Consider the following 19795-nt stretch of genomic DNA (forward strand, 5'->3'; position numbering starts at 1 on the left):
GTAACGCTGGAGAAAGTAGGCAGTCTTAGAAAAATGCTGAGGTAATTTCTGCCTCCAATTTAAAATATATTAAAAAAAGGGGGTGAAATTTAAGTTCCTCACTTTTGTTAGATTTGTCAGGAAAGAATACCAAACCTGTAGCTTCAGGTTTTCTGAACAAATGACATTTTCAAGGAATATGTACCAGAGACTGTCTTCTCCTGTGTTACAATATTTCAGTGTATCAAAAAAAAAAAAAAAAAAAAAAAAAAAGATGGAAAAAAATTATTTTTCTTATGGGGAAATCACCACTGTGTTACAGAAAGTCAGATTGCTACTTCTGCCTCTGCATTTGTTCCTTCATGTTTCCTTTTCTCTCATTTGTGCTATCTAGAACTTACGTGTACCTCCTCCCACTGTAATGCTTTTGCTTTCACAGAATAAAAAGTGCTGAGTTTTCTCTCCTATGACTTGGTACCAATTGTGTAAAAACATTAGAAGTAAAACCTTGAGTTATAATTTTTTCTGGGCTGAAATCACTTTTCATGTGTGTATTATGCACTAATAAACTTGCAGCTAGCTCTCATGTTACATCAGCGTTGCTTAGCCAAAATATTCACTATGGAGAATACATTGCCATGGACACCATTTCAGTGAAACCGAAAAGTTATCTTCAGAGAGCGGAAAGAGTGGAAAAACTTGGAGAAATTTTGTTTAGCAATCTTGTACAATTAGTATTATTTTTGTAAACCCCTTTGAATGAGCAGAGGGATAATGTTGACTGGACTCTAACTTGTCTCAATATATTTTCTTTTAATGCCATTAGATGATAATAAAGAGAACAGATTCGCAGCTGAGCTGGATGAATATGGGTCGGATACAATGAGTGAAATAAATATTGTTGGGAGAATTATCTTAAATATTTGGAGAATGATGAGAAATGAGGTAATGTTTAAAAGCAGTTTAATGTATTGAATTTATGCTTTTCTGATTATTGTATACTGTTGAAAATTAATGTAATTTATGTACCTTTCTGTTTCTGTGCACCTTTTCAGATCTGTCTCCTACTCTTTGAGAATAGATTTTGTGTGTCACTAAAATGTAAAATACTGAAGCCAACTTAGCTGTTTTAACAAATCAGCTAGTACAGCACTTGTACTAAATTAAGTACTTATTTTGAGTTCTCAGACTCACTTGTTCTGCTGTTCATAACTTCACATTCAACATTCAGCTGATTCAATCTTAAAAGACTTTGTTCTGATCAGACCCGGTCTTCGTGATCTCTAATTCTGTGTAGTCTGTTCAATTGATGAAGGATATTATTTTATGACTTGTAAATAGTTAGGGACTTCTAAATATAGATGTTTACACTTAGGTACCAAAGAATACTAATAAAAAGGCAATAAATTAGTTGTTAGCATTCTTCAGAAGTAAAGATTTCCTTAACTGTGAAAGACTTTGTGCATGTTAACACAACCTCTGCATTTTTGTAGGTGAATCTAATGAATTACACCTTTGAAAATGTGGGCTTTCATGTTCTTCATCAACGTTTTCCTTTATTTACTTTCCGAGTCCTGTCCGACTGGTTTGATAACAAGGCGGATGTCTACAGGTAATCCTTTTTTAAGAGATTTTTGTTTGTTCTTTCTAAGGCTAGATTCTCAGCATAAGGGTAAATACAAGCTAAAATCAACATAGAGAGAAATAAACAATTTAGCTGATGCACTAGAACAATCTACATCCAGCAACATGACCTTGTTTACTCTGCTGTTCTGATGTGTTCTATTGTATAGTTATACCCTCAATATGATGTTTTTGTTTTTCTTTTTAAAATAGCAAAGCAATTTTAAGTTGCAGTTCCAGCATGTCTGAATAGAGTACTGTTTTGAAGTTCTGTAGGATCTTTATTTTGTATATAGGATTCATCAGAAGGATTTCTAACAAACTGGCAGGTTTCTCTTTTACTTTGCAGTGCATGCCATCTAAGCTAGGCTTAAGAATAGTACAGAACAGTGTACAAGATGTTCAGGCAGTAGCTATAGCTGCTTAAAAATATCTGTAAATGACATGTATCACAGTGGGCTTCACTCTTCCTTGGAGTGTTTTGGTGTTGTGTCATGTCAGCAATTCATATTAGTGTGAGTACTGATTTGAATGTCTTTCATAACACACGTTTGATATCTTAAGTACTTTTGGACTATGTGGGAACTTAGTTTAGTGTTGAAATTACAAATTTAAATTCAACAAACTCCATGAAAGGTTATTACCACAAAAGTCCACGCAAGAAAAAAAAGAAACAAATAAACAACAACAAAAACACACAAAAAAAGCATGTAAACAGATGAAGAGAAGCTAAAGTTTCTGGTTTAGTAATTCTTCAGGGTGATAAGAGGGACATCGACAGGCCTCAGCAGTGGGCCCAGGTGAACCTCATGAGGTTCAACAAATCCAAATCCACCTGGATCGAAGCGATCCTTACTACCCATACAAGCTGGGGATGAAGGGATTGAGCACAGCCCTTCCAAAAAAGACCTGGGGGTACTAGTAGATGGGAAGCTGGATACAAGCTGGCAATGTGCCCTTGCAGCCCAGAAAGCCAGTTGTATCTTGGGCTGCATTGGAAGAAGTATGGCCAGCAGGTTGAGGGAGGTGATCCTGCTCCTCTGCTCTGCACTGGTGAGGCCTCACCTGGAGTACTGCATCCAGGTAGTCCTCAGTGCAGGTGAGACAGAGACCTGTTGGAGCATATTCAGAGCAGGGCCACAAAAATGATCCATGGAGTGGAACACCTCTGCTATGAGGACAGTCTGAGAGAGCTGGGGCTGTTCAGTCTGGAGAGGAGAAGGCTGCGAAGTGACCTGATAGCAGCCTTTCAGTATCTAAAGGGGAGCTACAGGAAAGAAGGGAACAGGCTCCTTAGCAGGGTCTGTGGAACTCAAAGGATTCTATGATTCTGTTGACTGGATTGATGGGCCAAGGTAAACTGTGAGTTTCATTCGTACCAAGTGTCCTGCATTTTGGTCACAACAACCCCAGACAACCCTACAGGCTTGGGGAGGAGTGACTGGAAAGCTGCCTGACAGAAGGGGACCTTGGTGTACTGATGGTCAGCTGAATATGAGCCAACAGTGTGCCCAAGTGGCCAAGAAGGCCAATGGCATCCTGGCTTGTATGAGGAATGGTGTGTTGAGCAGGAATAGGGGAGTAATCCTGTCGCTGTACTTGTCACTGGTGAGACCTCACCTCAAGTACTGTGTTCAGTTTTGGGCACCTCAGCACAGAAAGGGCATTGAGGTGCTGGAGCAGGTCCAAAGAAGGGCAACAAGGCTTGTCAAGGCTTGGAGAATATGTCCCATGAGGAACAACTAAAGGAATCGGGGCTGTTTAGTCTGGAGAAGAGGAGGCTGAGGGGGACACCTTATTTGCTCTCTTCCAATATCTGAAAGGTGCTTACAGTGAAAGCTGGGTTGTTTTCTTCTCACTGGTGACAGGTGACAGGATGAGGGGAAATGGCCTCAAGTTGTGCCGGAAGAGATTAGGTTGGATATCAGGAAAAACTTCTTTACAGAAAGGGTTGGTAAGCAGTGGAATAGGCTCCCCAGGGAGGTGGTTGAGTCACCATCCCTGGATGTGTTTAAAAACCGTTTGGATGTGGTGCTCAGGGACATGATTAAGCAGAGGGTTGTTTGAGTTAGGATAATATAGGTAATGGTCAGGTTGTGGTTGGACTTGATGATCTTTAAGGTCTTTTCCAACCTGAGCAATTCTATGATTCTGTGATAAGGAAAACAGAGTTTAGCATGTTACTGCAGTGTGCCTTAGCAGTAGGTTACTATATCACATTCTGTGTGTATCTTTAGAATGTGTAAGTGTACACGTGCCACATTTTTGAAACAACTGTATGAAAACATCCTAAGGAACATTTTATTTGTTTGTTTGTAATAAGCTGTCATCAAAATATATTTTTCTTAGAGCAGCACTCTCCTAATTATATAACAAGGTGTTCACTTTCACAGATGGAAAATGGTTGATCATTATGTTAGCCGAGTCCACGGGAACCTCCAGTTGTTACGAAAACTGGATTTGATCGACAGAACAAGTGAAATGGCGAGACTTTTTGGCATTCAGTTCTTACATGTTTTAACAAGAGGCTCCCAGGTAAGATTTACTTTTCCTTACACTTCACAAAAGCAAAGTAGTCATTACAAAATGTTTATGTACATTAGTATATGTTTAGAGCCACTGTAAGTATTTTTATGAGGTCGGAGCGCTGTTCTGTATAATGTGAAAATTAAACATTAAGAAAGGCAATGCAAAAGCAATAAGAACGGATTGAATAATTAGTGTCAGATATTAAAAATAGCTACTGAAAATAATTAAGAGTGCCCCAAATGTAATTATTCCAGTGAATCTCCTCTACGGACTTTTGAAACACTAAATTTTTATTGTGGGTTGATATTTTTCACACTTCCATGAGTCTGAAAATGAAAACTTTTTAAGATATCAAGTGAGATAATAAAGCATATCTTAGAGAGGAGATGATTTTCTTCCATGGCAGGCAGAACAACTCTGTGTGTGTTATAAGTGACATCGCCTGTGCAGGAGATCACTGGGTGAGATTTGACAGTAAGACAGGAAACACTCTTGCTTTATGAAGTACAGATGTAATGCCAGGTGCATAGTTGTGTTAATTTGATGCTGACATCAAAAGAAAAGGAAGCAGGACAGATTTACTTTGCTCTTTCCTTTGGACACCAGGAGTCTCCATGGCTTAGAAGGACTTACCTTGCCCAGGTTCCGATTGTCTAGGCTGTTTTCACAGCTTCATGTGAGACTTGAACAGCACCTGAAATGCAAGACCTGTTCTCACTAATGTGTTTGCTCTTCTGTTGTCTTTCCTACCATCTTTCTGCTTTCTGTTTTAATAGACAGCTAGCTGACCGGGATTTGATTACTTTGCCAAATTCTGTCAACAGAACTGCAACTTAGAAGCGAATGTCCTAAACAGCTGATGTCTTAAGCCAGCCAAAAACTAGAGTGGCTGAGGCTGCATTTCCTTAACGAATTAAAAATGGAAGTGAATAAAGCCACTTTTAAAATGTTGCCACCTATTTTCCCTGACTGCGCTTGCCTGTGTCAGCTCTTAAGCCTGTGCATGTTTTTGTTGATGCAGAGCTATACCAGCCCTATTTTATTTTATTTTTTTTAACTTTTTGCTGATGGGGAGCTGAAGGTGGGGAGAAAGGAGTGTTTGATAGGTATTCGCCAGTTCAGCTCTCTGAATTGGCATAGTGTGTTACAAAAAAAATAAGTGCTCCTGTTGGAGTAAGGGAAGAGAAATGCAGTTAGGGACAGGGAGGGTGTGACTGGCACACTGCCAATTGTAGTTACGCTTCAACTATCATGATTGCAGCCTGCAAAGACTGTTCTGCCTGTCATTTTCTCAAATGGCTGTGAGTGGGAGTGAGCAATAGAAACATGCAGCATTTTCTATCCTGACTGTTCTTTTCTCTTTCCTTCTGTGAGCATTTTTTTTTCTACCACTGAAACTTTCTAGTTCACGAAAATGGCAAGTTGCAACAACTCCCAGTCACCTGAGATTTTTATTTTTTTTTCACTCAGAATTATCACTGCATCTTAGGAATATGTTCCTTTTCTCCTTATCTAAAAAAGATGTTAAGATTAAATAGTGCTAGGAAGGTTTTCAGTTAATTTTGTGCATGTTTTTAAGTGTCTTTTATTAAGCTTTACAAGAGTTTTCAGAAGTTCATTTTTTTTCTTGTTAAGCTGTCTTGAATATTCCATAGCTTACTAAACAATTCTAACATGAGATGTTCATAGTGTGGATTATTAGTCAGGTAGTTGAAGAAGTTGCTGAAAAATAGAAGAAAAAAAAAATTAGCTCTTGCACAGATTGACACCCCGACCATCTCTTCACACATCTGAGCCCATCACTGCATACACAAGTTTACAGAGACAACAGCAGCTTATGCTACAGTACAATTGCACTTTGCAGTCTGTTTGTAAGGTGATAGGATCTTGTTAAAGCTATTGGCTCTGTAATTTCATTTAGAGTATCTAAATTAAGGAAACTACCGAATCAGTTCAGTACAATGACTGAGTATATAATAGATCAGGCAAAGGGCTTTGGAATAGTGATTTAATTGCTGACAAAGCAGGGGGTCTTAGGACTGTAGGATTGTTTTTTCAGGATTTTCAGTCCTTTGCCATCTATGTACATAATTTTCAGCTGTTTTGGTTTTTTTTATTGAAAATAGATATAGTGAGTGATTACGTAGTCTTAGTGCTTGTAAATATTGAATAATATATAAATAATTGGAGCTGATTTCTCTCTAATGTGGCAGCCTCCACATATATCCCTTTGCAATATCTAAAAGTCTTTGTTAAATTTATTCCTATACTATTTTGTAGCATCATGAGGGAGAAAGCACGATACCCACTGCAAAGCTTTAAAATCCAAAAGGCGACTTGAGATATGGGTTTACATATTCCTCCCTTGATTCTTTTGCTGCCAAATATATTCTAGTTATCTTGCACAGTCACAACCTTGGAGACACAAGTACTAACTTACAGAACTTGCATGCCATTTCTCTGTTTTCTGGACTGCTTACATAAAATTTCTGTGCAAATTCCTAAAGCAAATGATAAACAAATCAGCTGCATTTTGTATCTTTTTTTATATCAGTTTTGCAAGTCTGACTAAAATGTAGATTAGCAAATTCATTCACTGATTGTAACATGGTCGTATAATATTGTTGTAGCCTGTTGGATTTTTAATTTTTATCCTGAACCGGATGCTTTTTTTTCACATAGAAGTAAATCAGAAGTACTTCATTTTTAATGGGTATGGCTAAATGATGAGGAAACACAAAAAAAAGTTCAATTAAATGTGATAGAAAGTGTGCGTGAAAAATAAGAGTATTGCTCTTTATTTTCAAAAACAATTGTGCACTAAACTCAGGAAATCTAAGTAGATACTTATATAGTTTTAATATAACCATATTTATTCTATGTTTTTGAAATGATAATGTCTGTATCCACTCTTTTTTACAGTATCGTGTGGAATCTATGATGCTGCGTGTTGCCAAGCCAATGAATTACATCCCTGTGACACCCAGTATCCAGCAGCGAGCTCAAATGAAAGCCCCTCAGTGCATTCCCTTAATAATGGAGCCCGAATCCCGCTTCTACAGCAATGCTGTTCTTGTACTAGACTTCCAGTCATTGTATCCTTCCATTGTGATCGCATACAACTACTGCTTTTCTACCTGTCTGGGACCTGTTGAAAACTTAGGAAAGTAAGTTATTTTTGTTTCTTGTGAACTTTGGTTCAGCAGAGATGGCAGCATCTTTTGTAAGATACTGAGAACCCTCACGTGTTGTTGGAAATCATGGATGTATATGAATAGCCCCATTTTCTGTTACAAAATATGAGATGATAAAGGTTTACCATGTGGGTGTATGTATGTGCATAACAATAGTAGTAATGTGTGTTTGTGCATGTATGGGCATGTATTCCATTACGGTGGTGATGCTAGTTTTTAATATTGCTTCAGAACAAATTGAAACACTGTATAAATCCATTATCTGTTTTCAAAACAGGACTAGTATTTTTCCACAGTGTGTTCATAAGTTGTTGTTGTCCTCTTTTAACCGTTGCAGTTCACTCTTGTCTTAATGATGCAAAATGAAAAGATACAGTTAGTTATTCGGTGTAGCCTCTTCTTGATCTTAGCAGTAGTTCTCTTAATTGGGGAAAAATGAAAATCTTACTGTTTGTTGTAATCACCTTTATAAAATAGTATTTGGAAGAAAAGAAAGATGAATGCATTGATTACTGAGTGTCATCAGCAGAATTTCAAGTTTCAGATTTGAAATTCTGAACTAATAGGAAGGAAATATATGCAATGTGTTACTTGGTAGGCATGTGTAGCTTCCATACAAGATTGCTGTGCGATTGTTTGCTCCCACTAACTCAACATTTGGAAATAACTCATTAATGAAGGGATGGGTAAATTACCCTCTGTGGAATTTAGCCATGTATTACTACTTCACTCCTTGAATGTTTTGTTTGAAGCTAAAAAAAATTCAAATGATGGTCTGTTTATACCTGAGACTGTGATTTTTATTCTGTCCTTGCTGGCATTATCACATTTTAATATGAGTTGGTGGTTTTGCTTCATTGGGCTGTAAATGAATGAATGAACGAATGATGTTCATATTTAATTTTTCTTTTATTAGATATGATGCATTCAAATTTGGCTGCACCTCTCTGAGAGTACCTCCTGATTTGCTTTACCAGATTAGGCATGATATCACAGTGTCACCCAGTGGTGTGGCTTTTGTCAAGGTAATGATGTCAGTGCTGTGTGACAGGCATTTCCACTTCCTGTTGGCTCACTAGCTCAAGATGAAATTGATGCTGCAGTTTAAATTTGGCTGCATTAAGAGCAGATGGAAGAGGAGGGAGGCTTAGTCTCATTTCCCAGTGTTTGTTGATACTTGTCAGAGCACTGAACTTATGGCAGTTCAGAAAATAAAATGTCATCTTTATGCTTTCACTTATACCAAAGACTTACTTCATCTATAATTAAACTGTATGTTTCACTTGTGCAGTTTGGGGATCAAACAGTAATTATCTGCACATAACACTTCATTCTTCTCCTGGATGAAAACCAGTGTGCTTTCCTAGACAAAGCATCATGGCTTGGGAGATGAAACTCCCTGACTTGATTTATATTGCTCTCATTTTATGCTGCGTGTATTGCTGGCTGATTTATAATGAATTAATAAATATGGCCTGAAGCATTTACAAGTAATTAGCCAGTCATCAACATACATTAAATATATGAATTAATGTAAAACAAAAATTTAGGTAAAGAATGCTTGTAGAATTTTTAGAGGATAATGTTCCTTCACCTTCTGATGCTTTCAGAATTAATAGAGCGAGTTAACTGTTGAAGTACCATTTTTGTTAAAAAGGTTAGCAAAACATTACTTTAGCAGAGCTGATGAGAACAACAAAAAGCTGTTAATCCTGCCCTTAAGAGCTCTGCCTGTATTCTACATTACTTGTATTGTTGTATTGTACTTGTTACTTATATTTACATGAAGAGCTAAACCATTGGTGCCTAGGGCATCTTGCTCGTTAATTTGTCTTCTTATCAGTGATTATCTAAAGATTCTAGGTTTTGCTTCTACTCTTAACTATTTAGGCAAAGCTTTTAAATGTAATTCTTTTCCTTGTTCTCTTTATGTCAGCCTTCAGTAAGAAAGGGCGTGCTGCCGAGAATGCTTGAAGAAATCCTGAAGACAAGGATAATGGTGAAACAGTCCATGAAGGCTTACAAACATGACAAGGCTATAACTCGAATGCTTGAAGCTCGTCAGTTAGGTCTTAAATATATAGCTAATTTTACATATGGTTATACTGCTGCTAATTTTTCTGGAAGAATGCCATGTATTGAGGTAAGGGTTGCAGATAAAAATGCAGAAAAACTGAAAAATACACTGTTCTTAATGTATAGACAGATAGCACAGTATTATTATTTGAAATGTATTTAACCCACCCTGGAAGCATTAAAGGCCAGGCTGGGTGGAGCTGTGACCAACCTGGTCTATGGGAGGTGTCCCTGCCTATAGCAGGGGGGCTGGAACTAGATGATCTTAAAGGTCCCTTCCAACCCAGAGCATTCTATGATTCTATAATCAGAGAAGCATTGTAAGAGCTATTCTTTATTTGTAGTAACTTTGGGATTTGTTATCTTTTTTCTTTAAAAAAAAAAAAAAAAAAAAAGTATTGCTTTTCTTTTTCCCATTAAAAAAAAAAATTGGATTTGGCATTTCTATAGAATTTTCTCCAAAGGTAAACTGGATTACAATTCTACTGGTGGAAATAAAACAAAACGTCATAGCTGTTTTGTACTTGCTATAAAAGGAGGAATCATCAGAACCCAAACACTGAATAAAGCAATCCTAAGCAGTATTTTCTTGTTCTCCTGCTTTTCATGTGCCTGAAGAAGTTTAAACCAAATTTTATTTTAATTCTTTTGTAATAATTTGATCACTCTTCTTTTAATTCCTGCTATGATAGTGTGATGTAAGCAAGCTTTTTATTTTTAATTTATTATATTCTTTTAAGCCATGAAATATAATACAGTGTCTCTATACAGTAGTTTTCATAAGCAGATCAAATCAGTTTAGACTGTATTCACTAAGAGTTTCAGCATTAGAATAAAGAATTTCAATTTCTCTTTAACATTGCAGCTTGGGGACAGCATTGTCCACAAAGCCAGAGAAACATTGGAGCGTGCTATAAAACTGGTGAATGATACCAAAAAATGGGGTGCTCACGTTGTGTATGGAGATACGGACAGGTAATAAACCATAGTAGTTCTACGTAGATACATTTTTCTGTTGTCTCAACAACAAGGGCTTATGATACTGAAAAAGGTACATGACCCCTTTTTGGGGTGTTGCTTATTGTCTTGCAAAATAATGCAAAGAAAAGATTGTTTATGTTCCTGGAGTTTTTTTTTAGGACTCTCAGAGAGCGCTTAGAGGGATTTCTTTCTTTAGGAAATGTTATGGAACAGGAAGAAGAGAATTTTTTTTTTTTTTCTGCTGTTAAGTAATATAAGTCTTCTTTGATGAGTATTTTTGTGCCTGTTCCTGATGACATTCTTGTTGGAAAATAGATATTGCATGCTGATGCTTAGAGGAAAACCTCTTTTAAGCTTCATGTGTGGATGCAATTCAGAAGCAGCCACCAAAGCATAAAATGATGAGTCTGCCTGATCATTTCTCTGCCCTGAGAAACAAAGTTGATCTGGTTGTTCCTCTTTAATGACTTGTGAATCCAGTGTGCAATTTCAGCCAGAAGTGATGAAAGACTTCAAATTTCAAAGATAGTAGATTTGTCGTAGTTACACATACTCTGAAAAAAGAACTCTTAGGGGAAGTTAGATCCTCTTGCTGGCCATAGTGAAGGGAGCACCATATATACCCAGAGATCCCTACAGTTCTCTCAGAACTCAGAAGTTTTGCAGTGCCTGGAGTAGTCACACTTGCAGCCCTCAGCATTCATTGTGCCTTTGGCACTCCTGATTTTCCACTGAATACTGAAGTTTCTCAGGTTTTTGGCTTTTCAATATGATAGAATTGAACCGAATTTATAACTGTGTGTTTTTGCCTTGCCATCAGGAAACTAGCTCATAAGCTTCAGAAACTACGTTGGACAAATTTAGTCTTATTTCCTATGTCTGATTTCTTGCAGCATGTTTGTACTCTTGAAAGGAGCCACTAAGGAGCAATCTTTCAAGATTGGTCAAGAAATTGCTGAAGCTGTAACAGCGACAAACCCCAAACCTGTTAAACTGAAGTTTGAAAAGGTAGAGGAAGAATGTTTTACTTCAAATGTGTTGAGTTGAAAGCGTTGTGAAGATAAAAGATTTTTCTGGACTTCAACGTAATGTAATTATAAACAACAGTCGTGCACTGTACTGTTCTTGTGGGTGTATTGCCAGCTCCTTCGTAATGCTATAGTGATCTTGTCAGAAGAATGCTGCAGACTGAAAGCAAAGAGAGCTACTCCCACTTTCACATCTGGGTGCCTGGTGGCCTGTTGCACTGCCAGCACCAGACAGTTTGAAGTTCCCTTTTCATTAAGTTTTGGAAATGTCTCCCTCGGTTTGGTATTATATACATAGAAGGAAACAAACTCAGTTAGAGAGAATGTAAACCAACCCTTAAAGAGATTCCAGTGTATTAACTACTAACCAGATGTTTATTCTTCTGTCAGCTTTCACACACTTCAGGATATGTCTGTGTTATACATATACATATAAAATGAGAATGACAAACATTCATTCAGTAGGCTTTTGGAAAAAGTACTAATGACAGTAAGCTTTTTATAGAAGAGCAAGGCAATGTGATACTAATTTTGGTGGAGGTTTATCCTGGGAAAGTCATTAGTGATCGGTTCAGATGTTCTTGAAATTCTTAATGTACAGACCAGATGCAAGAGGTTCAGTCAGAATTGTCAGCAAATTGACATTTTTCACTGAAAATACAGCAGAAAAAATATTAGCAAGAGAAGTCAGGATATCTGTGGAAGACAGAAACCTTTCCTCACTGACTGATGTACAGAGGCCCTTCCCACTTCTTTGAGGTAATTCTGTGTCATTAGTCTGAATTGGCCAGAAAAAATAATGAGGTGTTGAGATACATTTGAATACATGTTTTTGTGCTTCACTTTATGTGTCCTGGGGCTCAAAATACTGAGTTTTCTTGTAGAGTGGCTTCCTAAGACAGGAAAATTCTCAATATACACAGACTCAAAGCTGGAGCATCTGGTAAAGAAGTGCCTCACATAGTCACCTATGTGCAGGGTCCTCTTCAGCCTGCTAAACTCACTGCTCCCTCTTATCAAGAGAGCCAGGAAGATGTGGGACAGCCATAATATTATTGAGAAGCAAATATTCCCCATTCTTTCTTCTAAAACTGGTCAGTGAATACTGAGACAATTGAGAATGAAATCAGAGGTTACAGGGAATAGGTAAAAGAGACCTTAACCCTAAAAATCCATGTATAAGGAGACCAGTCTTAGGCATAGGCTTCAAAAAGGTGATGTTTGAGAACAGAAAGTTCAAACACCATTACTTTAGCAGAGAAAGGTTTCTGAAATAAAGTTCTTGTCTTTTTTAAAAAAGAGAGTACATTTGCATTAAGAATGCTGACTGTTGCAATCCAGAAAAGTGTAAGGATACGAAGATTATACTGTGTGTCAATTCTCTTCTTAAACATTCCAGGTCTACTTGCCATGTGTCCTGCAAACTAAAAAGAGGTATGTGGGTTACATGTATGAAACACTGGACCAGAAGGACCCGGTATTTGATGCAAAAGGCATAGAGACTGTCCGAAGGGACTCCTGTCCTGCTGTTTCCAAGGTATAATACTTAGATATTTCTTCCTGAATAAAATCATAGTATTCTGTTATTTCATTGTACATTTATCCTTTCTCAGAGTTTCTGGTCTTTGTGAGCTGTCTGAGACTTTGTTTTTCTGGTATGAGTCATTTAAAAGACAAATTGAAGATCTTGTGCAGCATCACAAAGTCTTGTAGTTTCCACCTTAACTACTACCTTTTGGCCCTATAAAGCCCATAAAAAGGTTCACCTCCATGTAAGTTCTTCTGAAGACTGTCGTTGATCCAATTCACTTTACAGAGAAGTAACTCCACTCACTCTAAGGTGAGTGAGACAGATTTTTCTCTGAAGGGTGTTTGCTAAATGTCTCACCAACAAAAATCCAGTTCTGCTAAGAATTCATTTAAAGTAAAATTCCTTGCCTATTTATTTTAAGCTGTGAATTGGGATTTACAAAAGAAAAGACTCTTGTTCTTAATCAAGTCAAAACAAATGTATCCCAGTAAGAAAGGCAAGCACTTAGGAGGATTTACTTCCACTCTTCTTTTTAATCCCAATTTTTTTTGCTCACTGAGGTGATCAGAAAATCTTAGAAAAGCATCTTAAATGGCAGAAAAAAAATAACCCATTCTCCTTCATACTCTGGAAAACTTCTGTAATTGCCGAAGTGATTCCACTGCCTGAGCACGGTGAAATTTCAGAATAGACTGATTGAAAATGGGATTATATTGCTATCTTTGATATTTTCCAGTATCCCAGGAATGTTGTTCTTAATCCTTATAAATTCCACTTCTGACAATAATGTGTAATTCTTTCATGACAAAAAGAACAAATGTGAGAGCAGAATATGTGAATTGCAGGCTTTTATCTGTATTAACATGAGAAAAAAAAACTGTTCAGTAATGTGTTTATGAATGTCTTTGAGTGCAAGAGAGTGCAACCAGTTGTCATATTAACACTCAAGTTCACGACTGATACTTTTCCTGAACAATATATTAATATTTGCATGTAATTGACTCCATTATTTGGAATTTCCTATTTTGAGTTAAAAAATAACCTTTCTCCTTGGTTTTAAAGATACTTGAGTGTTCTATCAAGCTGCTATTTGAAACACGTGACATAAGTCAGATCAAACAGTACGTGCAGAACCAATGCATGAAATTACTGGAAGGAAAAGCCAGCATACAAGACTTCATCTTTGCAAAAGAGTACAGAGGTAGCTCTGCTTACAAGCCTGGATCCTGCGTACCAGCCCTGGAAATCACCAGGTAATGAAATGCAAAAGCACTAATAATAGATTTTTCCCTTGACCTTTGTACTACCTTAGTTACAGGTAGCAGAGAGATGTCTCCATCAGATGTTATTGCAGTAGTTGGCTCTGACTTTCTTCTGGATGTGAAGAGAGATCAGGCATCAGAAAGCCATTGCTTGTTCCTGGAAAAAGCCAGACAAATTCAAGAGTAAGGCCTCTTATCAAGACATTGACTTGTAAAAAGATGCGTTCACTGCTGTCAGCAGTAGTTTTTGTAAAAGGACATGATGAGCAGAAAGATTATTCACTCATGGATGTTACATATATATTTTAGAGCTTAAAACAACAATACTAATGTCTGATAGTGCTGTGAAATACAGCATGATTTTTCACTTTTTATAAAGTGCCTTTAGTACTGGAGTTGGTATTTCATCCAGTTGACATTGCCTATTTGTAATGAATTATGTGAACAAGCACATTTTCCAGTTTTACCTTGCTAAACATAAAGTATCTTCTAATTAATTTGTGCTTTTTAAGTAAGTAAAACTTGTGTCCTGCAGTTGATGCTTTCTTCCAGTTGAACAATCCTTTGCTTTCTTGGTGCCTGAGCTCTTCTTAGTGCCATGGCTGCTGTTCTTCGTGAATATATTTCTTCAAGGAACTGGTAGTTTGAAAGCAACGTGCATGCAAATCCAAGTGACCTGAAAGAGGAGATAGCATTAGGGTTCATATTCCAGCTTATAATACTCAGGTTTGGTCGTGACTAAACCTGCTAAAAATAAAACAGCTCGGTCCTGTGCTTAGTAATAGGTATCAGCTTCAGACTTCTGCAGAGCTACTAAACGTATCACCAGGTGTAGAGGTTTCCTCGTTGTTTCCCTGGCTTGTACTTTGTCCCTGTGTGCACTACAAAATCTATTTTTAAACAGGAGAATGCTCGCCTACGACCGTCGCTCTGAACCGCGGGTTGGGGAGCGGGTGCCCTATGTCATTGTGTACGGCATGCCTGGGCTGCCCCTCATCCAGCTGGTGAGGCGGCCCGCCGAAGTGCTGCAGGACCCCAGCCTGAGGCTGAACGCCACCTACTACATCACCAAACAGATTCTGCCACCGCTGGCCAGGGTCTTCTCACTGATCGGCATAGACGTCTTCAGCTGGTATCATGAGCTGCCAAGGGTAAGCGTGTTTGAAAACAAATGGGATTGCAAGTGCGGTGCCTCTGTGCAGCGTTTGCTTTTATCATGGTCCAGTTTTGGGCCCCTCACTGCAAGAAAGATATTGAGGCCCTGGAACGTGTTCAAAGGAGGGCAACGAAGCTGGTGAGGGGTCTGGAACACAGGCCATATGAGGAGAGGCTGAAGGAGCTGGGAATGTTCAGCCTGGAGAAGAGGAGGCTCAGGGGAGACCTTATTGCTCTCTATAACTTCCTGAAGGGAGGTTGTAGTGAGCTGGGGGTCGGCCTCTTCTCTCGTGTCATTAGTGATAGGACCAGGGGGAATGGTTTCAAGCTACGCCAGGGGAAATTCAGGCTGGACATGAGGAAGTATTACTTTTCAGAAAGGGTGGTCAGGCACTGGAATGGACTGCCCAGGGAGGTGGTGGAATCACCGACCCTGGGGGTGTTCAAGGAAAGACTGGATGTTGCGTTGAGGGACATGGTTTAGTAGGAGCTATTGGGAGTAGGTGAACGGTTGGACTGGGTGATCTTTTAGGTCTTTTCCAACCTTAGTGATTCTATGATTCTATGATTCTATGGTTTTTCACACAGTGAGGCCTCGATAGGTGACGTAGAAGTTGTTCGCTTTACAGGGCTGTGGTTTGATGCCCAGATGTGCAGGATTGACTGTTAGACCTTGAGTGTGATTTTTTTCACTTAGCAAATCTATTTCTCCTTCCAGTCCTTCTGTTCAGGGCTGATGACATTGTCATTTTTTTACCACTTTCATAGCTCAAAATAATATTTTGCTGTAATAGCTTATTTTTAGAGGAATAGCTGTATATTTGTCTGCTTGGCTGTACTCACTGTCTCACGATAGTGGATATTGGAACTCTTGCTGTTCTAAGATGTTCTGAAGACTTTCTCTTTATGGTAGAGGTGGGAGTGCCCAAGCAGCAGTAACACTTTGTTAAAAACCTGTATCACCAGAAATGTGTAGCTGGTTGTTTCCAGGCTTGCAGCCACTGGTGGTGCAGCCAGGGCATCTTGGGCATGTAACAGGGCAGCACCTGCAGGTGACCAGTGCAGGAGCAGAGTCTGGGACCTTAGCAGGTGACTGAGGATGTCGTGGTTGCTGTTTTTCTCTTTTCTAATGAGCTTCCTACTGAACCAAGTCACAGCAGGAGTGGGCCCCATTCAGTGCCTCACTTCAGGCCATTGCTGTGCCTATGTGTTCACATTCATAATTTGCATATTAACCCACACCCCAGAGGCTGTTACTTCTATTCTCCTTGAAAAAGAAGAATCTCTGTACTGTAGAAAGCAAGCAAGCTGCTCTCTTGGAAGTTACTGCCCTCTTAATTTTTTTTTCATTAAATTTTATTAACAGATTCAGAAAACTGCCTCCACCACCCGCAGTGAGCTGGAAGGACGGAAAGGCACCATCTCGCAGTATTTCACGACCTTACACTGTCCCGTGTGTGATGAACTGACCCAGTACGGGATCTGTACTAAGTGCAGAAGCCAGCCACAGCATGTGGCAGTGATTCTCAACCAAGAAATCCGAGAGCTGGAGCGCAAGCAAGACCAGCTGGTCAAGGTATGGCTACAGCGCTGTCAGCCAGCTGCCAGCTGTGGGCAAAGGCTGGAGCTCCAAAGCAGTCATTGAATGCCCTCAGTAGAAAGGAAGTGCAGTCCTTGTCTTAAATGTGTTACAACTCATTTGCTTTTCCCACTGCTCTAAAAGGCAACTGCTCTAAAACAGCAACTGCTGTTCTCCTTAGCTTTGCATGAGACTGAAGCCAAAGAGGTGGAGAGAAACAGAACAAAAGATACTTTTCTTCTTTTCCTTTTTAAGAGTATCTTAGATGGTTTTTAGATTCCTTTTTACAGTGATGGTGATAAAAACCATGTTGAAACACGCACCTTTTGTTCTAACATAAGTGATGATGTTCCATTTACAACAAAAAAAAAGCTCCAGTCCTAGAAAAAATTATTTGTGTGCATAATATGGCTGCGTTCTGAGTTTTTTGTTACTTTTCTTCTTGTCAGAAATTTCCCATGCTTTTTTTTCCCTTGAGTTAGAAGTCCATGAAGAGTGTCACTGGCTAGCTATGCTCACCGCTATGTGCCGGCAAAGCACCGTGCCTCTCCTCTAAGAGTCATAAGTGTGCTCTTGACTAATTTTTGTACTATAGTATTTTAAAATTATTTTGCTGTTAAAATCAATTTTTGGCACTGGTTTGTGAACCAGCTTAATGACTTGGTGAATTGCAGGGATATTAATAAATGTTCCTGTAGTGATTAGCTACAGTCCCATGGGGCTTTCTTCCTAGAAAACCAGGAAACCATTATAATTCTCAATTCCTAAATACTACACTAAGTTGTGGACTTACGTTTTCATGCTGTATTTTGCAATGGTGGCCCTGATCTGCATTGTAAGTGACAGTGAAGGAACAAGATACACATTCTGCAGTTTTCCTGTGGTACTTTCACATTGTTTTTGTCCTGGAATAAATGAAAACTGGGCCCAGCCCCCCATTAGGATCACAAAGTGGCTTTGATCAGAATGACACCCTTGTGTCATTGCAGCAGGTCAGCAAGGGCTGGGGTCCAGTTCTGGTCAGTATTTGATGACTTAAACCATCAGCAAGAGCTGTGTTCTCTGCTAATCTGAAGCTTTGTCTATCCCTCACAGCTGAAATGCATGGCCCTCCTGGAATGTAAACATGCCAGCACTAGCAGAACATTGATGTACAGGTTTAATCACACATGGCTTAACTGAACTAAGAAAGCACCTTGCTTCAGTTTGGTCTTCAGAGACTGAAGGAAAGTACAGAAACTGATGTTAACAGCAAAGGAAAGGAGTTTGTAGATATGACATTTCATTTCTGGTTCCAAGTGGTAGGCAGGGTCAAAATTCTTATGGAACCACGAGTGGCTCTTCAGAGTTTTTGGAAAAATTGTTGGGGGCTGGCTTAGTACTGGGAAGAATCAAAAAAAAAAGAAAAGGAAAGCAGGGGAAGACTCCTGAAAACAGATCAGTTTGTGTTCTCTGGAAACAGCTTTGGAAAAGCTCTGCCTACTGCTATTTATTTAATCAGGTACCTCATAGTAAAAATCCTGGAAAGCAGCATTGGCTACATTAATGAGCTGTTCTGCCTGCATGCTCTGACTTGCAAAGTAAAAGCTCTCATTGAAGTTTATCTGGAAATAAGTGGCTTATTAGTGAAGTTCTGTTCCTGCATAGAGAATAACTGGAGTTTTGTCTTGTTTCACCTGGAAACTTTTATCCAGGGTACATTTAACATGAGTATAACATGCTGCTCTGCTTGAATCCCTCAGCTGCTCGGGTTCTTTTCCCAGGTGCCATCACACAGGGGCAGAGCAGAAATAGCAACTTGGTTGGAAGGGCTGTAAGCCAAGCTGTGCTGTCAGGCTGTGCCCCTGCCCAGTTCCAGGGGCTGCCATCTGCCCGCCAGGGACTGGCATCGAAGTCAGCACTTGGCAAGGGCAGGAGAGGCTGCAGCAGAGTGGAGCTTCTCAGGTCCCTCTGTGCTGAGATCTTGCTGATGGCTGCCTGCAGGGCTCAGTCTGCTCTGCCAGTAAGGCGTAAATCACCTACGTCTCTACATCCTCGATGCTTTGAGGTAAGCTTAAGCAATCTGTTCTGCTTTTTTGTGCCATCTAGATATGCAAGAACTGTACAGGCTGCTTTGACCGACAGATCCCGTGCGTCTCCCTGAACTGCCCAGTGCTTTTCAAGCTGTCCCGAGTGAGCAGAGAACTATCGAAGGCGCCGTACCTCCGCCAGCTCCTCGACCAGTTCTGAATGATCTGTTACGGGACTCCAGGTGCTATTTTGTTTCAGTGTTTACCACACTAGGACTATTGTGCATGGTGCTTTTTCAACTCATCTAGTCCAGGATTTCCATTTTAACTGTCGGGTTTATTATCTGAGGAATAAAACGAACGCTTATCCTAACTAAATTAAAAAAATGCATTTGTTGATCTATGAATAGCTCACTTTTTAAGATGTACAAATTCCTTCTTCCTTTCATGTTTCTAACATACTGTTTTATAATGCTGATGTTGAAATAGCTGTGTGTAACATCCTGTAAATCCATTGCCAAGTAGAAGTCAAGTTTACTTCCTGGAGGAAGGAGCACTGAAACCTCTCGAAACGATAAATCCATTTGTGTGTGTTCTTGGACTGTCAGTATCAAGACGTGTTATTCTATATTATCCATTCACTTTATAATTTTGTCTGCGAAATATTTTGTAAATACACTTTTTTACTTTTCAAACAACTGAGTAAAATAATGTGCAATGACTTTTATACAGATAATTTTAAAGTTGGTTGGTATATCTCCTCCTCAGTTCTGCTTGATTCTGAGTAGATTGTTATTTTGATCAGACTGTGCAAACAAACAGTAGTACCATGTGTAGCATTTTGAAACA

The 19795-nt window shown here is 39.0% G+C and overlaps 1 protein-coding gene across 1 annotated transcript in view; it reads left to right on the forward strand.

The window, feature by feature from the left end:
- REV3L (REV3 like, DNA directed polymerase zeta catalytic subunit) overlaps positions 1-19166 on the forward strand; it is a gene marked incomplete at both ends in the record, with an annotated part of 115131 nt that extends 95965 nt beyond the window's left edge. Inside the window, 13 exons of the mRNA XM_079532932.1 lie at positions 806-924; positions 1473-1591; positions 3996-4137; positions 7054-7298; positions 8242-8350; positions 9262-9468; positions 10267-10376; positions 11276-11390; positions 12810-12947; positions 14004-14194; positions 15108-15354; positions 16725-16934; positions 19026-19166. Of these exons, the coding sequence (XP_079389058.1) occupies positions 806-924; positions 1473-1591; positions 3996-4137; positions 7054-7298; positions 8242-8350; positions 9262-9468; positions 10267-10376; positions 11276-11390; positions 12810-12947; positions 14004-14194; positions 15108-15354; positions 16725-16934; positions 19026-19166 (2093 nt within the window). The remainder of the gene's footprint in view (positions 1-805; positions 925-1472; positions 1592-3995; positions 4138-7053; positions 7299-8241; positions 8351-9261; positions 9469-10266; positions 10377-11275; positions 11391-12809; positions 12948-14003; positions 14195-15107; positions 15355-16724; positions 16935-19025) is intronic.
- Between the last annotated feature and the right edge of the window lie 629 nt (positions 19167-19795).

Source organism: Tetrao urogallus, assembly GCF_951394365.1.
Source record: "Tetrao urogallus genome assembly, chromosome: 2".
Lineage (NCBI taxonomy): Eukaryota > Metazoa > Chordata > Aves > Galliformes > Phasianidae > Tetrao > Tetrao urogallus.